The following is a 20,054-nucleotide window of genomic DNA, read 5'->3' on the forward strand; positions in this document are numbered from 1 at the left end:
ACCATATCTCATCCCCTGCACTTCCCTCATCCGCTTAGGTATGGACTTCAAGTGTAGTTTCTTTGTAGAAAGGAGAGATGTATGGCCCTCTCCCAGGGCATTGCTGTGTTCCTCAGACATCAGTAGAAAAGGCTCCCCGGTGAGTGGGAAGAGGAAGTCATTCCGCTTTGTCTGGGGTTTGGACCACAGCGTTCTATGGTGATTAATTTCCTCCTGCTGCAGCCTTATTCCCACGTTCCTTTTTGACTGTGTTCTCAGCCTCTGAGTTTATTCTGCTAAGGAGCCTGGCTCTCTCTTTCCTACTGCAGCTGCCCTTGCTCTACATTTGACCTCATTCTGGGGGCCTGACTGGCCATATCATCCCCCTGTGTGGCTATGCCGTACTTTGCCAGTGGCCGCAGCATCAACAAGATGTTATCCTGTGAGGTACTGTGAAGAGAGGAAACAAGACTTTGGGGGTTTTGCAGAGGACGGAGAGAAAGAACAAGAAGAGTCGAGGGGTATCCTGCGATGAGGTAAGAGGGCTTAGGTTTCAGAAAGGAAATGTGAGTTGGGGGAGTAGACTCCTGACAGAATCAGGTTTAGGGAACAGGGCACTTAGTCCAGCTGTCGTGCAACCAGTATGGATTGAGATCACAATCCAGTCAAATTTCTGTCCTTGGTGTTGTGTGGGATACAGCGAAGTTCACAAGATGTGGTGCCTGATTTTGACAAAGTGATATGTACAGGGCTTAACAAAGAGGACATGGGGTCATATCCACAGATGAGTGGTCAGGAAGACAGGAGACTTAGGTGCTCATGAAAACCAGAACTGGGCAGGGCTTCTGGTTGGAGAAAGTGGTCAACAGTTTAAAATAGTGCTGAGAATTTGAGAAAGATACTGGAGAAAGAGACCTCAGAGATGACAGTTAACACTGGTAAACCTGAGGAGAACTGGAAGTAGATTTGTGGTTGGGAGAGGGGTAGGATGGATCTTTTGTTTCCAGAAGATTTGGAATATCTGGGATTTAGGGATTCCCAGGTGGTGCTAGTGGTAAAGAGCCTACCTGCCAATGGAGGAGACTTAAGAGACGAAGGTTTGATCCCTGGGTTGGGAAGATCCCCTGGAGGAGGAAATGGCAACCATCTCCAGTATTCTTGCCTGGAGAATCCCATGGACAGAGGAGTCTGGTGGGCTACAGTCCATGCGGTTGCAAAGAGTCAGACATGACTGAAGCGACATAACACGCATGCACATAGGATGGGATACTGGGTGTCTGCCTGCCAAAGCCACTAGCCAGTGTTCAACTGGGTAGAGTCTGGAATGATGGCAAGGCATCCTCCCTGACTTGGGGCTGTACCATCAGGCCCATAGCTGACCCTTGGTTCTGTAGGCCATGCCATGATATCCCTGTGTGCTCATTCTTATACATGAACTAGGCCACAAGGAAGAGGAAGGTGACATTGGGTGGTGGTAGGGCACCCAGACACTACGGTTCCCTTTTCCCTTTTGGCTGCTATTGACCAATGCCTGATGTACAGCAGTGTCTGGATGATCCTGAACACAGCCCTGGCTGGGGAACCATGCACACTGATTGCCACCAAAATTCCAACAGTGAGCTCAGGTCTACGTAAGGCAGTGACTTCATCCATCAGCAGAACAGGCTTCCCGGAGATGGCTTTCTTTGCTGCTATCCCTTTGTGGTTTGCGTTATGGTATCAAACTGCTTCTGCCCTGACCATCACTTATAACCATGCAGTCTTCTCTAGCTCAATGTACCTACCTCCGTCCTGGGGCTGTGCTGGGGTGAAAATGAGGCCTGCGACCTAGTCCTAGGGGTGGAAAGGGTCAACTGAGTGGTAGGATGGCTGGAATTTCTAAGGGATGATGGTCTGGATTCCTGGGTTCTTACTTCCCAGTGCATGCATAGAGAACCTAATCTTCCTACTTGAAGATGGGCTGAAAGGGGAAAAATAATAGGTAGCAGTTGCTTTATGAATCTGGTGAAGAGACCACTGGCTCTGTCGCAGGTTAAATTTTCTCACTAGTATTTGCCTTAGGTTTGTTAGGATGTTGAATAAACATGATGCTGTAATTCTGGAAGCAGACAGTGTAGGAAGACCGGATTTGTTAGAGCACTGTGGGTGGCTTTCTTTCTTTAAGGAAGTCTGTCCAACATTACAGGTACAAGGAAGCAGCGGTAGAATTTCTAGGTGCTTAAATGGAGGTGAGGGAGGTGAGTAGGTGGGTAGAACTTATGAGCTAAGATTCCTGTGTTTCAAAACAAGAAGGAAAACAGGAGCCTGTGTGGAGTTTGTAGTAGCAGCTGGGGGACTGGATCTCTTTCCTACACTTCTCCCTGCCTTCCATCCTCATTTGGGTGGACGCTAAAATCTGCCCAGGTGCCTTGTATTGCTGCTACTACTGTATTACCGCTGTTACTCTTGCTTTCCATTTTTATGGGACCTCGTAATTTTATTTGTGCTGGCATATGGGGAAGATCCCCTGCAGGAGGGCATGGCAACCCACTCCAGTATTCTTGCCTAGAGAACCCCATGGACTGAGCCTGGCGGGCTATCGTCCATGGGGTTGCAAAGAATCGGACACGAGTGAAGAGACTGCAAGCACGCACGCATCATATGCTTACTCAGCGCCCACAGGGACACTGCTGGAATCAATTATATGGATAGTTACAGTGACGTTGGTGACACTACTCAATTGCCGTGTGAGCCTCGGGCCCAGAGTTCTTTGATGCTTTGGATTAGAGGACAGGCAGAAATCAATGCAGAAGGTCAAGGAGTCTTGGTCTATTCTCCAGCTTACTGGTCCCCCATCCTCTTAAATAGCCAGGTTGTCATCGAATCTGGCAGCATTAGCTCTTTGCCACTCAGGATGAGCAGCAGAAGGCCTGCTTCTCAAGCTCCAGGCCAGGATTCCAATGGATATATAGATATATATATATATCTATATATCTAGTTCTAGACAGTCTTAAAGAGCCCTCATCCCCATATGCCGCATGTAAGTAGCCCTCTGAACTCTCCCTCAACTTTGCTCCTAGGCCCTCAGGTCCTTCTCCAGCTCCTTCCTCAAGTACTTGGTCCTCCCCTACTTAAACATGTCACCAGCCATGAAGGCAGTACATAGGGTTATGCTTGTCTTTGTCCCCACTTAATTCTGCCCTTCTCTGGGATCCAGCCTCAAAGAAGGAAGAAAAGAATTCCTCCATGAAAGTATACTTTTTAGTTTGAGAGGTTGGGTGTGGTAAACCTGGCTCTTTCTCTGTGTTTTCTGGGGAAGTGAGATGTTCACTGAGGGCATATGTCCCTTTTTTTTTTTTTTTTTTTTCAAATTTTATTTTTGGCTGTGCCTTGAGGCACGTGGGAACTTAGTTCCCTGGCCAGGGTCACGTCCCTGCAGTGGAAGCACAGAGTCTTAACCACTGGACCGCTAGGCAAGTCCCAAGAGTATATGTTCTTGATTGCATTCTGACTAATTGGTTAGTTTAACTCATTTACATTAACAAAATTTTACTGGAATACAGTTGCTTTACAATGTTATGTTAGTTTCTGCACTACAAGGAAGTAAATCAGCTGTGTACATATCCTCTCCCTCTCGACCTCCCTCCCGCCTCTCCAGTTAGAGCACCTAGCTGGGCTCCCTGCGCTATACAGCAGCTTCCCACCTGCTGTCTATTTCACACACGGTAGTGTGTATATATCAATGCTACTCTCCTAATGTCACACCCTTTTCTTCTCGCTGCTGCTGCTGCTGCTAAGTCACTTCAGTCGTGTCCGACTCTTCGCGACCCCATGGACTGCAGCCTACCAGGCTCCTCCTTCCATGGGATTTTCCAGGCAAGAGTACTGGAGTTCTTCCCCCCTAAACCTCTTTATATTTATTGCAATGATAGTTTCTTGTTTCTTCCAACTTGTTTCAAGTTCCCCATTTATTGTGCTTTCTTTTTTTCCTCTTTCCCTACTTTTTAATAGGTGAGTCAAATATTTTCCAGATTTAAACATTTTACATTCTATTTTTAGTCTTATATTGGTGTCTTATGTTTACTTACACCTGTTGATTTATCTTATCTATATCTCTCTATTTCTCCCTGAACCCATAAGAGTACTGTAGCATACTCTCACATCTCTTAATCTTACCCAATGCACCGCCTCTAGATGTTGATATTGCCTGGAATTTAGGCAGTAGTTTTATGAATGTAGTTATTTGTCTTTTCTATTATCCTGTTTTTAAAAATCCTTTATTTATATAAAGTCAAATGGACAGATCTTAAGAGTATAATTAATTTGGACAAATGTATATACCCATATAACCATCACCCAATTAAAGATAGAGGGGTTTCCAGAATCCCATAAGTTTCTCTCATGCCACCTTCCAGTCAACCCCCTCCCCCAGTGCCAACTGGTCTTCTGATTTCTATCACCATAGATTGACTTATCTCTTCTAGAATTTCTTATTAAAGGAATCATATAACATGATTCTTCTGTGTTTGTTTTTTTTCACTCAGCCTGATTTTTTTCTGTGAATCATTCATATTGTTGGATTTATCAGTAATTGTTTTCTTTTTATTGCTAAGTGGTATTCAATTGCACGAATATCCCAGACTTGCTTATCTATTCTTCCACTGGTGGATATTTTTCTTTTTTTAAATTTGGAAATATTATGAATAAGGCTGCTATTGATGGGACGAGTAGGTGATTAAATAGTTAATCCCACTACGGGATTGTAAGTAGGAAAAATTATGGGAGACCCCTGTAAGTTAACGATTATTAATGATTAATAATAATGATGATGATTAATGATTATTCAAGAAAGTAGGTTTGCTTAACCACAAAACCAAGCAGGCTTGGAATTCCCTAGTGGCGCAGCAGTGAAGAGTCTCTCTTTACCAGGGTTCAGTTCAGTTCAGTTGCTCAGTCGATTCCGACTCTTTGCAACCCATGAATCGCAGCACACCAGGCCTCCCTGTCCATCACCAACTCCCGGAGTTCACTCAGACTCACGTCCAGCGAGTCAGTGATGCCATCCAGCCATCTCATCCTCTGTCGTCCCCTTCTCCTCCTGCCCTCAATCCCTCTAAGCATCAGAGTTTTCCAATGAGTCAACTCTTCACATGAGGTGGCCAAAGTACTGGAGTTTCAGCTTTAGCATCATTCCTTCTAAAGAAATCCCAGGGCTAATCTCCTTCAGAATGGACTGGTTGGATCTCCTTGCAGTCCAAGGGACTCTCAAGAGTCTTCTCCAACACCTCAGATCAAAAGCATCAATTCTTTGGCACTGAGCCTTCTTCACAGTCCAACTCACACACCCATACATGACCACTGGAAAAACCATAGCCTTGACTAGACAAACCTTAGTCAGCAAAGTAATGTCTCTGCGTTTGAATATACTATCTAGGTTGGTCATAACTTTTCTTCCAAGGAGTAAGTGTCTTTTAATTTCATGGCTGCAGTCACCATCTGCAGTGATTTTGGAGCCCAAAAAATAAAGTCTGACACTGTTTCCACTGTTTCCCCATCTATTTCCCATGAAGTGATGGGACCAGATGCCATGATCTTTGTTTTCTGAATGTTGAGCTTTAAGCCAACTTTTCACTCTCCACTTTCACTTTCATCAAGAGGCTTTTTAATTCCTCTTCACTTTCTGCCATAAGGGTGGTGTCATCTGCATATCTGAGGTTATGGATATTTCTCCCACCAATCTTGATCCCAGTTTGTGTTTCTTCCAGCCCAGTGTTTCTCATGATGTACTCTGCATATAAGTTAAATAAGCAGGGTGACAATACACAGCCTTGACGTACTCCTTTTCCTATTTGGAACCAGTCTGTTGTTCCATGTCCAGTTCTAACTGTTGGTTCCTGACCTGCATATAGATTTCTCAAGAGGCAGGGCAGGTGGTCTGGTATTCCATCTCTTTCAGAATTTTCCACAGTTTATTGTGATCCACACAGTCAGCGGCTTTGGCATAGTCAATAAAGCAGAAGTAGATGTTTTTCTGGAACTCTCTTGCTTTTTCGATGATCCAGCGGATGTTGGCAATTTGATCTCTGGTTCTTCTGCCTTTTCTAAAACCAGCTTGAACATCAGGAAGTTCACGGTTCACGTATTGCTGAAGCCTGGGTTAGTTAGTGGCAACTAACTCTCTGTACTGCAACCAGTGAAGCCTGCACACGCTAGAGCCTGTGCTCCACAGCAAGAGAAGCGAGCGCAACGAGGAACCTGAGCAGTGCAACCAGAGAGTAGCCCCCACTTGCTGCAACTGGAGAAAGTCCGTGTGCAGCAACCAAGGCCCAGTGCAGCAAAAAAAAAAAAAAAGCAAATTTTCGTAGACGAAACCATGCAACAGAAGCACAAGGCAGGGCCCCAAATAATAAAACAATGGCGGCATGAGCCCCGCATGCCCAGTGGGCTCAGTAAGTTAATGATCCTTAGGGCGTGTTCTCTAAGGGCCTGACAACAGTAATTTATGGGGATTCCCCTGGGGGTTCAGTGGCTAAGACTCCATGCTCCCAATGCAGGGGCTCTAGATTTGATCCTGGATCAGGGAAGTATGAATAGATCCCACATGCCACAACTAAAGACCTTGCATGCCTCAACGAAGACCTGGCACAGCCAAATAAATAAATACTTAAAAAAAACCAATAATTTATGAAAGGTGACATTTCAAAATGAGAGGCACTCATTGTACTGAGACCTGAAATGATTTTTGCGCAGCACCATGGAAGTCCTGGCTTGACCATGTAGGGACAGAAATACTCCCCTCCCCACCGGGAAGAGGAGTTGATGATGGAAGCATGGTGTCTACCCAAGAATGAAGAAGAAAGTGGTTTTTGCCTCTTGTACACTTTTCCTCTGATTTTAAAACTGTACCCCACTACGTTCTCTGGGTGGTACCCTCTCACTCGCCCACCTGTAAGCCTCACAAGAGTCCTGTTCTAATAACTCACTTCTTATCTACCACTTTGCCTCTCACTGAGTTTTTTCTGCATTGAGACATAAAGGATAAGAGCTCTTCAGAGGCCCCCAGAAACGCTAACTGGCTGTTTCACTATGGACATTCTCGTGTATGATTTTGTACATACACGAGAATTGCTGGATCGTAATTGCCCCAAGTATGTGCTGGAACTTCTTCACTGAACACCCAAACTTCTGCAAAAGCCCTCTCAGCCATATGGGTGATGTTGCTGCTGCTGCTGCTAAGTCGCTTCAGTCGTGTCCGACTCTGTGCGACCCGAGAGACGGCAGCCCACCAGGCTCCCCCGTCCCTGGGATTCTCCAGGCAAGAACACTGGAGTGGGTTGCCATTTCCTTCTGCAATGCATGAAAGTGAAAAGTGAAAGTGAAGTTGCTCAGTCATGTCCGACTTAGCGACCCCATGGACTGCAGCCCCCCAGGCTCCTCCATCCATGGGATTTTCCAGGCAATACTGGAGTGGGCTGCCAAACTATTGTTCTTCAGTGGGGAAATGGTAGGAAAGTCACACTGCATCATTATGACCTCACTCCTTTTACTTTTACACTTTTATCTACCTAGGGTCTTGGTCACATACCAGATGTCTAATAAACAACTCCACGCTTCCACAGACCTATTCATCAGACAGTTCAAGTGGCCCAGGATTGTGGCTGTGGCATCAGTCATTGCAATTTGTGTAAGTATACGTCTTTCCGCCTGTCCTATCATCCACAGAACCTGAACTAGTTACTTTGATCTAGAAGGAGAAGGCTGTCCTCTAGACAAACTAATCAGAAAAACAGAATAAAAACACAGATTATCCATATAAGGAATGCAAGAGGTGTCATCAATACATATCTTACAGATGTTAAGATAATAATGAGATGCTATGAACAAATATAAGCCAACAAATTATAAATCTTTGATGCAGTTAACAAATTTCTTGAAAGACAAAAACCAAAAATGACTCAAAAGAAATATAATTCATGAATAGTCCTGTATCTATTGTGGGAATTGAATTTGTAGTTTAAAAATCTTCCAGAGAGAATACATCATTATCAAGTGGTTTACCCTAGGTGTACAGGGCTGATGCAACATTCAAACATCAACAGGGATTTTAAGTATATTCCACCATATTAAAAACAAATAATCATCTCAATAGACACAGAAAAAGCATTTGATGAATCTCAACATCTATTCATGATTAAAAATCTTAGCAAACTATAAATAGAAGGGACTATACTTAAGATAATGGAAAGAATCTACTTAATCATTCTTAATAGTGAAAGACTGAAAGCTTTCCCCAAAGATCAGGAACACAGCAAGGATGTCTGCTCTCAAAACTTCCCTTCAATGTTGTACTAGAAGTCTTCACTTCAATTCAGTTCAGTCGCTCAGTCGTGTCCGACTCTTTGCGACCCCACGAATCTCAGCACGCCAGGCCTCCCTGTCCATCACCAACTCCTGGAGTTCACTCAGATTCACGTCCATCGAGTTGAGATGCCATCCAGCCATCTCATCCTCTGTCATCCCTTCTCCTCCTGCCCCCAATCCCTCCAAGCATCAGAGTCTTTTCCAATGAGTCAACTCTTTGCATGAGGTGGCCAAAGTACTGGAGTTTCAGCTTTAGCATCATTCCTTTCAAAGAAATCCCAGGGCTGACCTTTAGAGTGGACTGGTTGGATTTCCTTGCAGTCCAAGGGACTCTCAAGAGTCTTCTCCAACACCACAGTTCAAAAGCATCAATTCTTCAGCACTCAGCCTTCTTCACAGTCCAACTCTCACATCCATACATGACCACAGGAAAAACCATAGCCTTGACTAGACAGACCTTTGTTGGCAAAGTAATGTCTCTGCTTTTGAATATGCTGTCTAGGTTGGTCATAACTTTCCTTCCAAGGAGTAAGTGTCTTTTAATTTCATGGCTGCAGTCACCATCTGCAGTGATTTTGGAGCCCCCAAAAATAAAGTCTGACGCTGTTTCCACTGTTTCCCCATCTATTTCCCATGAAGTGATGGGACCAGATGCCATGATCTTAGTTTTCTGAATTTGAGCTTTAAGCCAACTTTTTCACTCTCCTCTTTCACTTTCATCAAGAGGCTTTTTAGTTCCTCTTCACTTTCTGCCATAAGGGTGGTGTCATCTGCATATCTGAGATTATTGATATTTCTCCCACCAATCTTGATTCCAGCTTGTGCTTCTTCCAGCCCAGCGTTTCTCATGATGTACTCTGCATGTAAGTTAAATAAGCAGGGTGACAATATACAGCCTTGACGTACTCTTTTTCCTATTTGAAACCAGTCTGTTGTTCCATGTCCAGTTCTAAATGTCGCTTCCTGACCTGCGTATAGATTTCTCAAGAGGCAGGTCAGGTGGTCTGGTATTCCCATCTCTTTCAGAATTTTCCACAGTTTATTGTGATCCACACAGTCAGCGGCTTTGGCATAGTCAATAAAGCAGAAGTAGATGTTTTTCTGGAACTCTCTTGCTTTTTCGATGATCCAGCGGATGTTGGCAATTTGATCTCTGGTTCTTCTGCCTTTTCTAAAACCAGCTTGAACATCTGGAAGTTCACGGTTCACGTACTGCTGAAACTAGAAGTCTTAGCCAGTGCAATAAGGAAAGGGGAAAAAAAATATAGAATTTGGGAAGGAAGTAATAAAACTTTCTATTCATGGAAGATATTTTCTACATAGAAAATCCCAAGAAACCTACCAAAAGACTCCTAGAATTAATAAATATGCTTAACCCTTGATGTTCTATTTCGGACATCTTGTCATGTGAGAAAAATAAGACCATCATTCTTAAGTCACTGTGTGTGGGTTTTCTTTAATTTGCAGCTAAACTATTCCTAGATCATATAACATAGTTGAGCATTTTTTTCCTGATGTTTATTTTATCTTTATAGTTTGGTTTCTGTAAGTTGTCTATTCATACACTGTGCATATTTTTCTATTGACCTATTTTTCCATGTTGACTTGTGACCATCCTTTCTATTTTTGGAGTCCTTTGGTTATAATATATGTAATACCATATTTAATCAATTCTAAGATGAACATCACATTTCATTGATCAATTCTAAAATCAGTTCACATTTGAACATCTCTGAAATTGAGACGTCGTCTTGTAAATTATAGTCTATCACATCGCAGTCAGCTGGGGGCAGAGTTGGCATTGCTGTGATTACAACCTGAGGCATATTTGCCAAGAGGCTCATGGTTCAGAGTCCTTCCCTTGCAAAGACCCCTTCTGAGGCCCTGGGAAAGGCACTATGTGTCAGTGGGTTTTTGTAAAATTTATAACAGTAAAATATTTTAACCTTGTGCTGTTAAGGTCATGTATCTTTCCATTACAACTTCCTCCATGCCAGATGATGTTGGAGTGGTCCCAGGCATTTTTTTTTAGAGCCTGATAAGGGGAATTTGAGTTGAGGAATATTTAGTTTTGACTTAACATGGTTTTCCTGTGTATAGTTCAGTTACAGCTAAACGTCTCAGTATAGGAACAGCTTCCAGGAACTCTCCTATGCCACACAGTGCCAACTCAGCATCATGAGCTGAAGAGACAGCCAGAGGTCCCATCACAACATGTATGTTTCCTGACACCCAGCACCAGAAGCATATGGGCAGTGGAGGAGAAACCAGGTTTGAAATGGCCTTTCCCTTCTTATCTTGAGAAGGTTGATGCATTGCTACACACTGAATCCACATCCCAGGTGGAAATAATATAGTTCCAGCTTCATTGGTCCTTTTTATTAGGTGAGTGAAAGCTGGCCCTGGTATTTCTCATCAGACCCCTCCTTATGCCTTATTGGAACTCAGAAACTCCTGCGAAGATTGGGAAAGTGTGGGATGTGGATGCCATGACTGACTGAGACCAATAATATATTACATGATAATAATGTGTCACCTGTGGCTACATTCTGCTCCAAACTGAAATGAGGTCTTGGCTAGGCAACAACAGTGTCTGACATAAACAGCTCCCCCAAGTCTAGACCCCAGGAAATCTGCCTGCAGGAGAGCCTGGATCCGCACAAGAGACACACTTAGAGAGAATCATGGTCTCACATACACCAGCCCTGAGGGTTCAGAGATGGAGCAAGAGAGAGAAGGACAAGAATGAGCTGCAGTCGGCAGGACTCTGCAGTCATCATTGCCCCAGGCCCACACTGCGCGAAGTCAGAGAATGATAGCAAATCCCCATCCCTCTGAGCAGTTAGCCCAGAAAACAGTGTTCCCAGAGCCCAGTACTTATCACAACCCAGCCTCTGGTTTTGCCAAAGAGGGGAGCTGAACTTCAGAGGGAGCTGAAGCCAGGTGAAGAGCAAAGAAGAGAAAAGCTTCTCAGGTTCAGCCTCATCAGATCACCAGCTGGCCTGCACTGGTTGTCCAACGCCTACAACCTATGAACCTAAATTTCCCTGGGAGGACTTCCCTGGGGGTGCAGTGGCTAAGAATCCGCCTGTCAGTACAGGGGACACGGGTTCGATCCCTGGCCAGAGAGATCCTACATGCTGCCGGCCGCTAAAGCCAGTGCGCCACACCTACTGAGCCCACGTTGTAGAGTCCCCAAGTCGCAACTACTGAAGCCCGCGTGCTGCAACTGATGAAGCCTGTGCACCCAGAGCCTGTGCTCCGCAGCAAGAGAAACCGCCGCGACGAGAAGCCTGTGCACCGCAACAAGGGAAACCGCCGCGACGAGAAGCCTGTGCACCGCAACAAGAGAGACCACCGCGACGAGAAGCCTGTGCACCGCAGTGAAGAGTAGCCCCTGTTCGCCACGACTAGAGAAAGCCTGAGTGCAGCAACAAAGACCCAGCGCAATCAAATAAATGAATAAATGTCATTGGAAATGAGAGTGATGGTTTCCTGAGTGTAGAGTCGTAGAGGAAACCCACATCTGTGTGCTGCCTCCTTCACAAGAGAATGGGGTATGGGACATTCCTTTCTTTTTGAAAAATGTGGAAATGAGCATTAACAAAACCCTCATCATCAGATCACTTGAGGGGCCCATCGTCCCCTACTGTCATGTCTGCTTAAAATATTTTGATTTCCTGTTCCCCATCAACTTCCATGGTTCAGACATTCAATTGCTGCATAAGGTGTGGGTTCTGCAAATAGCGCAACAGAGACAAATATATTACCGTACCTTGTGTGTAGGCATCCTTTGTGCCCGGTTCAAAGGCTGTGGCCTCTTCTTCTCTTCGATGTTTCACGTGACAGAGCATTGCTTTGTCACGTGAAACATGCCTCCTGGCTGTAGTTTCTCTCTCAGCCCCCACTGATTTCACTTTCAGCAGATCTCTAAAGTACATCTTGTAGCTTCACGGCTCTTGCCTCATTTTAGCATTTAGAGATATGCTTCCTTACCAGCAGGGAAAAGGGGGAGGGCCCTACATCCAGACTCCATCGCAGGTACAAGGGGGCCAATGATTTACAAACAAAAGTTGTTGGGTGGGATTTTGAAAGCTATTTTGGTGCTCTGCTTTTCCTCTTCCTGCTGCTCCAAAAGTAAATATGATGGCTGGTGCTCCAGCAGTCTTCTTGGGACCATGAGAGAAATGCCAAGAGAATCACAGAGACCTTGCCCTGACTTCCTTAAGAAACTGAACTGGACACTCACTGTGAGAAAAGTAAGCCCTTCTTTGCTCACACCACTGAAGTCCTATAGTCTCTGTTACTACCAGCCAAAAGCAATTCCTAACTAACACGTAAGCTTTTCTGCTTTTGAATTTTCCAGGGTTGGAGTAACTTGTTATTTCTCTATGTTACATCTTTCTTTGTAGAGGAGGGTTTATTTCTGGTGTTATCTTCCTCTCTACTGTTCCCTAATCATTTCAAAAAGCTTCAAATAAGTTTCTAATATTCTTCCATGCTTTTCAGATTAGTCCATTTTCCTCTCCTTCATCACAGCCTTTACATGTCATCTTTTCTTTTGCATTCTTTTTTTAACAAATCCTAATTTCCCCCTAAAAGCAGGATCTTGAATCTTTGTTGCAGCATGCAGGATCTTTTAATCACAGGTATGTGAACTCCTAGTTGCAGCATGTGGGATCTAGTTCCTTGACCAGGGATTGAACCCAGGCCCCCTGCATCGGGAGTGCAGTCTTTAGTCGCTGGACCACGAGGGAAGTCCCTATAATAACTTTAAATGGAGTATAATCTATAAATATATAGAATCACCATGCTGTACATCTGAAACTAATATAACATTGTAAATCAACTAGACTTCAATAAAAATTATTTAAAAATACAAAATAAACATGAGGTGGTGTCTGCAGATGTGTGTGATAGTGGCTCAGACACCAGCTTCGGGTCAGAGCAGCATGAAGCAGGGCAGGTGGGACTTCTGCCTGAGACCACCAGGCACTAAGTCTGGTGAACTGAGAACTTCTTCCCAGAAGGAGAAGAGACACAGGCCACTGATGGGCTCCTCTTTCTCTGCCCACAGATCTTCTACATCGGGGTTTCCTGGCCTGACCGTGCTGTCCCTCTGCCGCCAGGGCCCCGCCCTGCCCACAAGTCTTCTGGCTCTCTCCACCAGGGGTTCTCAGGCCTGACCCATCTTCTGCACTGGCCTCTGACCCCAGGAGATGGGGGGGACCTTCTGGCTTCCACCAGCCCCCAGACTTCCACCTACCACCTGAGGAGTCCTGCTCAGACCAGCTACACCCTGGGAGGCTACCTGGAGGCCATCCTCATCGCCAGAGACCACCAGGGCAGGCCCAAGGCCCACGGTGGGGATCTGTTTCGGGCACAGCTGCTGGGTCCTGACCTGAAGGCAGGTGTCCCTGGAGATGTCACGGACCTGGAGAACGGCACGTACCTGCTGACGCTCCCCCTGCTCTGGGCTGGGCAGGCCCAGGTGCAAGTGCGGCTGATCCACTCCAGCGAGGCAGTCGGGGTTCTGCGGGGGATCTGGAGAGACCAATGGGCCACGGTTGATTTCACGGGCTATTTCCGGGGGCCCACGGGATACGAAGAAACTGTGACTTGCAATGTTAACCCCCTGTTAATTGGGGAGGAAGAGGGCACCTGTCACTACAGGGATGAAGATTCAGGTGAGCTCTGGTTCTGTGCTCGACCTCCGACCCTGCCCTGTGACTCACTGGTAGGACATTCAAGTGGACGCTACTGGAACGTGACCACACCACATGAGGAGGCCCTGCTGGCACGGTAGGAGACCCAGTGTCATCCGGATGTCTGACCCCTGAATCCAGTCCCTGTGGTCATTCTGCCTGAGTCCGTACCCTTATCATTCATCTACTCACTTCTATTAAACATATTTGCGAGAACCTACTATATACCAGGTCTGATGCTAAGTGCTGAAAACTTTTATGTAATGGTTGGCATCCCTGCCCTCTAGTTTTCAGTGAGGGAACACAGGGCCTTTTAAAACATGCACTGGACTGAGCTCTTAACTTCAGCATGCACTGAGGGGTAAGGGGTCTAAGGATACAGAACAGAGTACCCCACCTGGTGTAGGATGGTCAGAGCAAGTGACAGGTGAGCTGAAGCTTGAAGGAGACCTGCAGATCTCCTGCCACAGAGCAGTGTCCTGGCCCCTCTGCCGTGCTGATGGCCTGCAGGGAGAGGTGTCCGTTACCAGCAGGTGTGGTCAGGGAGCAGAGGGGATGGATGTGAGCCCACTGAGTGAGAGTGGAGCAGAGGTTGCAGCCTAGAAACCAAGTGAAATCAAAGCTGCAAATCGTCCTCAGTCCCGGGGACAACTGAGACAGGCAAGACTGGGAGTGATGGGGAGGAGACGGTGAAACTGGACTGGCTTCTGCCCCCAGGATCCGAGGCTGGGACTGGGCTAGAAAGACCCCAGAGAGGAAAGAAGCATTTAAGATAGGAGCAGCTGGGCATCTGGTCTCTGGGAGAGAGTAGGGGAAGGAGACAAAAACAGGGTCCCAGAGGATGGTTGGCGGTGGGGCAGGTGGGGAGGGACACCCACTCCGGAGGCGGAGGGGGGAGAAGGAGCTGTGGGAGAGGTGGAGGTGGGCAGGTGGGAGGAGGTGCAGCTCTGAGGCCCAGGGAGCATGGAGGTTCCCACTGGCTCTATGAGGACGGGAGAGGCAGGTGGGCTTGAAGCCCTGAGGCAGCTGAGCTGGAGACCCCCGAGGCGCCAGCTCCACCAGACACCCATCGCCAGAGGCTCTCTGCATTGATTAGTCACTTCCCACAGCATTTAGGGACTTCCCTCATAGCTCAGTTGGTAAAGAATCTGCCTGCAATGCAGGAGACTTGGGTTCAACTCCTGGGTTGGGAAGATCCCCTGGAGAAGGAAATGGCAATCCACTCCAGTATTCTTGCCTGGAAAATCCCATGGACAGAGGAGCCTGGTGGGCTACAGTCCATGGGGTCACAAGAGTCGGACACGTCTTAGCGACTAAACCACCACCAACCACAGCATTTAGGATTCCGCACCAGGAAACCTGGTTCGTTCCAAACCAAATTTTGTATTCCCTTTGGTCAGAAGAAAATAACCACACATCCTTTTTTGCATTGATCAGTGGGAAATAAGTCTAAGATTCAATACAGGAGCCATCTCAGGATGTCTTTTGAGGTAAAGACCAGCCATCTCTGGAGTGAGACTGCCTGGGTTCAAATTCCTGCTCCACCTGTTACTATACTCCAGCTTCTGTTCATGGGATCTCTGGCAAGCTACTTAACCTGTCTGTACCTCCAGTCTCTCACTGGTAGAGGAGGATAACTTTAGTTCCTCCCCTGTCGAGTTGTGGTGAGGTTCAAATAAGTTGCTGTATGCTGTGTGCTTAGATCAGGGACAGCACAGCAGGCCCTGTTGGCTCTGAGAACCTGCTCTCAGGCATTTGCTGCTTTTGAGCGGCACCCCTGAAACCACCTCTGTACCAGACACTGTCCAGGGTCCTGGGGGTCCTGGGCAGGAGAGCAGGGCAGCGGGGCCCTGTCCCTCAGGAGCCAACACTGTGCCCATCGAAGACAGCCATTCAACGGGCAACCACACACGCATGAGTGTGTAGTGGACATGGATTTGCAACCCCAAGGTCAGGTGTTTTCTTTACAACAACGTTTTAGAAAGTATTTACGTATTTGGCTGCGCTGGGTCTTAGTTGCAGCATATGGGATCGTCAGGTGCAGTATGTCCGGGGATCGGACCTGAGCCCCTGCACTGAGAGCAGCGTGGACCACCAGGGAAGTCCCCAGGGTACATTTTAAAATAATTCTGCTTTCTGCACGGATGCAATCCCTGAGGTCCTGAAATGTCTGACCTCCAGTTTCCAGTCCCTCCCCAGGGCCCTAACGCGCTGTGTCCCAGGAGCCCTGACACTGGACAGATGACCTTCACCCTTGAAAACTTCCTTTCCTCCAAGGACCCCTCCTTCACCTTAGTCCAGGATTCCTTCTCGTCACACACTCCCCTCTGCCCACCGGTTTCTCTCCAGGAATGTGACAAACAAGACCCTCCCTCAGGGCATTCCTCCAGTCTGGGTGGCTCAGGAGAACAACAGAAGTCTGGGTGAGTGGCCCCGGGGCTGGCGGGAAGGGCAGCCCTGATTCAGGGTCGTGGCCTTAACCTCCTGTGTTCTCGCTGATTGTTTCACTCCTGAACAATGGCTTACAGTCCTGTCGCCTGAGCAACCCTGCCGCCCTGGGATCCCAGCCCCGAGGCCCTCTGGATTCTACCACCAAAATGTGTGGCACTCACTCTCCTGCTCCAGTCGCTCCTTCTCCACCGCCGACAGCATCCTGCGCTGCCTGGCTGGCCACGTCGTCCACATGATGGGGGACTCCACGGTCCGGCAGTGGTGGGAGTACCTGCGAGACACCGTGCCCGGTGAGCACCCGCGAGGGGGCAGGGCAGCACTGGTCTGCTGTCCCTGAGCTAGAATGCTGCCAGGGACTTCCTGGCTACCAAGTCTGAGGACCCAGTCCTAGCTCTTGGGCTCCCCGGCCCCCTGGAGCATTTTGTGCCATTGACTTTTCTTTGGGAACCGTCTCCTTCTTTGCGGTGTCTTGTCCCTCTCTGCTTTCTGACTGAGCACTCCCACTTGGATTCATCCTAAAGACTGGCCTCAGGCTAGAGATTCTGGTTGCCCAGTTTATGCACTTTCCCAGTGGTGACTAGGCTCAGGCCAGGCCAGAAGGTCCGGAGACCCAGTGTGTTCACTCAGCTGCGTGTTCTGACCCGAAAGGGAGGGAAAAAGTGGGATGATGTAGTGTGACAGGAGGCAAGAAAGGAAGGTTTCAGAAGAAAGGCAACCAGCATAGGGAATTAAACGCCAGAGAATTAAAAGCAAACTGAATAGGAGTTTGGATGGATAATAGGGAGATCCTTGGCAACCCTGAAAACTTGAGCCGGGGGCAGCCCTAGAGCTTGGCGGGAGAAGGTTTATGTCCTGGGAAGTGGGGGCTATCGTTAGCATTCCATCCAGGAGGATGGTGCAGGGTCTTGTATTCACCCCTAAGCCTCCTCTCTTGTCCTCCGTGCAGCCCTGAAGCCGGTGGATCTACATGCCACATATCACACGGGGCCGCTGATGGCCGTGGACACCACCCGGGCCATAGTGCTGCACTGGCGCACGCACAGCTGGCCCCTGCGTTCTCTTCGCACCCCTGTGGCTGCCCTGCACTCCGTGGTCCGGGAACTGGGGGGCCTGGCTGGGGGCCCCCACACTGTGGTGGTGCTGAGCCTGGGTGCCCACTTCACCACCTTCCCTCCGTCCATCTTCGTGCAACGACTGGCAGGGGTCCGGGCTGCTGTGGCTGCGCTGCTGGCCCGGGAGCCCGGCACCCTGGTGGTCATCAAACTGGCCAACACCGGCTACAAGTCCGTGTATGGCAGCGACTGGTTCACCCTCCAGGTGAACCGGCTCCTCCGAGCTGCCTTTGTCGACCTCCGTGTGGCCTTTGTGGATGCTTGGGAAATGACCTCCAGCCTGGCCCTGCCTGACAGCATCCACCCGGGGAGGTGCATCGTCCGAAACGAGGTGGACTTCCTGCTCTCCCATGTCTGCCCCACCTGAGCGCGCCTGCCAGTCCTGGGGCTGTGGATGAAGAAACTGGTATGATGATCAAGCCTGGAAGCCCTTCCCCTCAGCTGTCGGTATGTCTTCTCTCACCACCTTTCAGTGCAGGAAGCCTGGCAGTCCTCCAATGCATCTTAAGAGCTTCTGTCCCCACGTGAAAAGCCGCGTGCAGGGGATGAGAGTCCAGGGGCAGAAGCCGCGCCTGCTCCATCAGTGAGCATGAGCACTGTGACAGTCCGTTTGGGGCTTTCTGTTTAGAGCGTCAAGGAGCCTTGCAAAGATAGGAGATGGGTTCCATTTCAGTTATCAGAGGCCACCCAAGTGGAAAGCCTGACTCTCTATATAGAGACGTTTATATATTGATTTGTAAAATAAAATATGTCGCCTAATTGTAAATAGTAACATATGCTCTTTGTAGAAAAACTGAAAAAGTACCAAAAAATGAACAAGGAAATCTTTGATTGCCATCCAGAGAGTGAACTGATATGCTCAGGTGAAAGATGAATGCTGTTTTCCTTACAGGGAATCCGTAGATGATGTGTTGATAACTCTTGTTGCTCCAGTGAACCATACAGCCGCTGTTTTCTAATAGATATGGACGAAATGTTGAAGAATCAGGTTACAGAAGAATCCCTAGGGTGTGCTGGCTCCCATCCCCTGCCTAAGCATTAAAGTCTAGGCATTTTATAATATTAGAGAAAGAAACAGAAATGGATCCCATTTTATAATATTAGAGAAAGAAACAGAAATGGATCCCAACTAAGCCCAAATGTAAATTCACTAAAAAAAGTCTTTTTGGCTACGTCACACAGCATGTGCGATCATAATTCCATGAAAGTGAAAGTGAAGTCGCTCAGTCCTGTCTGACTCTTTGTGACCCCATGGACTGTAGCCTATAGGCTCCTCTAGGCAAGAATACTGGAGTGGGTTACCATTTCCTTCTCCAGATCTTAGTTCCATGACCAGGGCTCAAACCCACATCCCCAGCAGCGGAAGCGCAGAGCCTTAACCACTGCACCGTCAGGGAAGTCCCCTACATTCACTAAAATTTCTGCTGTGGAGCCACTGCGTCCATATAGCCCCAGTGTGAATCTGATTAAGGATGATCAAAGCTTCCTGAGAATCTGCCCTGTGATGAATCAAGGCATCGCCAGTCAACCAACGAATCCTGGGCAAAGCAAATGAAACTGACTGCAGAAATATCTATTGAAAGTCTCTATGCACACAGGGTAGCTAGGAGGTTTTCTGCTTGTTACACGAATGGTACAGAATCGCATTGCAGCAGAAAATTAAGGAACAGTTCATGAATCATAAACAAGAATTAATTACATTAGGGAAAATTACATTTCCAAAGTTAAGCATTGTTACGGTTGTTTCCTTAGTGACTGATTTCTGATCCAATTATTATGTTCCTTCTTTCAGATCATTTTATAAATTCACATATTTTTATTTTCTGTAAGATGAACCTAGTGTGTTATGGAGGCCTGAAAGTAAATAAAGTCTGCACGTGAATCCCCTCTGAAAAGTACTTGGTGTAAAAGCCGCATTTGCTAGACTTCCTCACAACTAGGGGTTACAACCATGTGACATACTTCAAGCCAGTGACATTTCTGAGTTGGGCTTCAGGAAAGCTCTTTAACAGGCAGAGAGTCTTGGCTGAAGAGTCTTTTGCCCTTTTCTCTTTCTCTTCTTGACCTCCTAAGATGCAGTTATGGTGCTGGGAGGGAGCAGACGTCTTGGGGCCACAGGAAACAAAGCAACGCTAACCCCCAACCACTTCATGGTGGGTCCTTCAGCCCCACCCCCACCCGCTGCAGCTGGCCCGGACAGACAGTGTATAATATTACTTATACGTGGTTTCTAAAAAGATGATGCAAACGAACTTGTCTGCAGAACAAAAACAGATTCTCAGACATAGAAAACAAACTTATGGTTACCAAAGGGAAAAGAGGAGGGAGGGATAAATTAGGAGTTTCGAATTAGCAGATACAAACTACTATGTATAAAATAGATAAACAACAAGGGCTTACAGCATAGCACAGGGAACTAAATCCAGCATCTTTTAGGGCTTCGCTCTTGGCTCAGTGGTAAAGAACC

At 47.2% G+C, this 20,054-nt stretch overlaps 1 protein-coding gene across 1 annotated transcript; it reads left to right on the forward strand.

Moving 5' to 3' along the window:
- LOC108633863 (NXPE family member 3-like) lies at window positions 511-18,218 on the forward strand. The gene is made up of 6 exons (XM_018040003.1): window positions 511-515; window positions 11,587-11,692; window positions 13,397-14,121; window positions 16,374-16,447; window positions 16,553-16,765; window positions 17,422-18,218. Exons 1-6 carry the CDS (start codon window positions 511-513, stop codon window positions 17,952-17,954), a joined length of 1,656 nt encoding a protein of 551 aa, XP_017895492.1. The 3' UTR covers window positions 17,955-18,218.

Source organism: Capra hircus, chromosome 25 (genome assembly GCF_001704415.2).
Source record: "Capra hircus breed San Clemente chromosome 25, ASM170441v1, whole genome shotgun sequence".
In the NCBI taxonomy this organism is placed as follows: Eukaryota; Metazoa; Chordata; class Mammalia; order Artiodactyla; family Bovidae; genus Capra; species Capra hircus.

Bases quoted from the DNA above. Each gene is read 5' to 3' on its own strand.
- LOC108633863 (XM_018040003.1), top strand. The intron at 11,693-13,396 runs GTGCACCGCAGT...CTCTGCCCACAG, and splicing joins ACCACCGCGACGAGAAGCCT to ATCTTCTACATCGGGGTTTC. The intron at 16,766-17,421 runs GTGAGCACCCGC...TCCTCCGTGCAG, and splicing joins CCTGCGAGACACCGTGCCCG to CCCTGAAGCCGGTGGATCTA.